Raw genomic sequence first — 1,235 nt, 5'->3', positions numbered from 1 at the left:
GAACGATCGAATTTTGAACGATTGAATTTCGAATAATTAAATTTTGAACAATCGAATTTTAAATCATTGAATTTCGAATAATTGGATTTCGAACGATCGAATTTCAAACGATCGAATTTCAAACGATCGAATTTTGAACGATCGAATTTTGAACGATCGAATTTTGAACGATTGAATTTCGAATAATTAAATTTTGAACAATCGAATTTTAAACGATTGAATTTTTTTTCTGGCGACGTCTTGGAACGAATTCGTCCGCGCGATCGAGGAATCGAAGCGAGTATCGATCTGACGTGTCGATCTGACGCAGAATACCGGACGGTAAACCACCGCGTTTCCCAAAGAAGCCAACAATTCGACAAGAAGGGGACGTGTTGATCATGGAGTGTATCTTGGAAGCTCACCCGGTCCCGGATATAACTTGGTACCAAGGTCAGAAGACGATCACCGACAGCAAACGCGTCAAGATGTCACGCAAGGCGACCGGGAAGGATACTTATTTGCTCACGCTCGAGATATCGAATCCGACCAAGGCGGACGGCGGAAATTATCGATGCAACGCGTTTAACAACTTCGGCGAGAGTAACGCAAACATCTCCCTCAATTTCCAAGGCAAGTCCTTCTCCGAATCAGACGCACGCCACGATTATTATTTTTTACATATATATATATATATATAAATATCTCTTTCCTAGCACGTTTTTTCTCTCTCTCTCTCTCTCCTTTGTGTCGATATCGAGAATAGAAAGATAATTATTATATCGCGGAATGAATGAAATGTTCGCGTTATACGTGTATATAGATGTACAGGTAGGTAAGTGCATGATTGCGCTATAAGCTAACTAATCCTTCTCTCGTTTGTTTAACTATTTAACTCGCTGCGATGATCCTTGCGCTGAATTTCGAGAAGAATCGGGATATATTGATATTAAATATCTTCCTCCCCCCTNCCCCCTGTTTTTTTTTCGATCGCCACAAATATCGTCGAATATAAATTTCGACGAATCCTGCTTAACCGTTGATCTTTCTAAGATGCAGAAGAGGGACCTGGTTTCGCGCCGACGTTCGTCGAAAAACCTCGTATCATTCCGAACGAAACCGGCACCTTGATCACGATGAAATGCAAGTGTAAGGCGAATCCAAAACCGGAAGTTACGTGGTTCCGTGGGGCCAATGTCGTGAAAGAGTCTTCCAAAATTTCGATCAAGACGAAGACCGTCGAGGAGGACGTTTAC

General features: G+C 41.7%; 1 protein-coding gene across 1 annotated transcript in view; it reads left to right on the top strand.

Moving 5' to 3' along the window:
• Nucleotides 1-1,235, top strand: part of LOC102673865 (twitchin) — a 74,242-nt gene that overhangs the window by 11,014 nt on the left and 61,993 nt on the right. The window contains 2 exon segments of the mRNA XM_031511717.1: nt 311-612; nt 1,039-1,235. The exon segment at nt 1,039-1,235 is cut by the window's right edge and continues 1 nt beyond it. Coding sequence (XP_031367577.1) covers nt 311-612; nt 1,039-1,235 — 499 coding nt within the window.

This window comes from Apis dorsata, unplaced genomic scaffold (genome assembly GCF_000469605.1).
Source record: "Apis dorsata unplaced genomic scaffold, Apis dorsata 1.3 scaffold_344, whole genome shotgun sequence".
NCBI classification, from domain to species: domain Eukaryota; kingdom Metazoa; phylum Arthropoda; class Insecta; order Hymenoptera; family Apidae; genus Apis; species Apis dorsata.
This window is presented reverse-complemented; position numbering and strand designations above follow the sequence as displayed.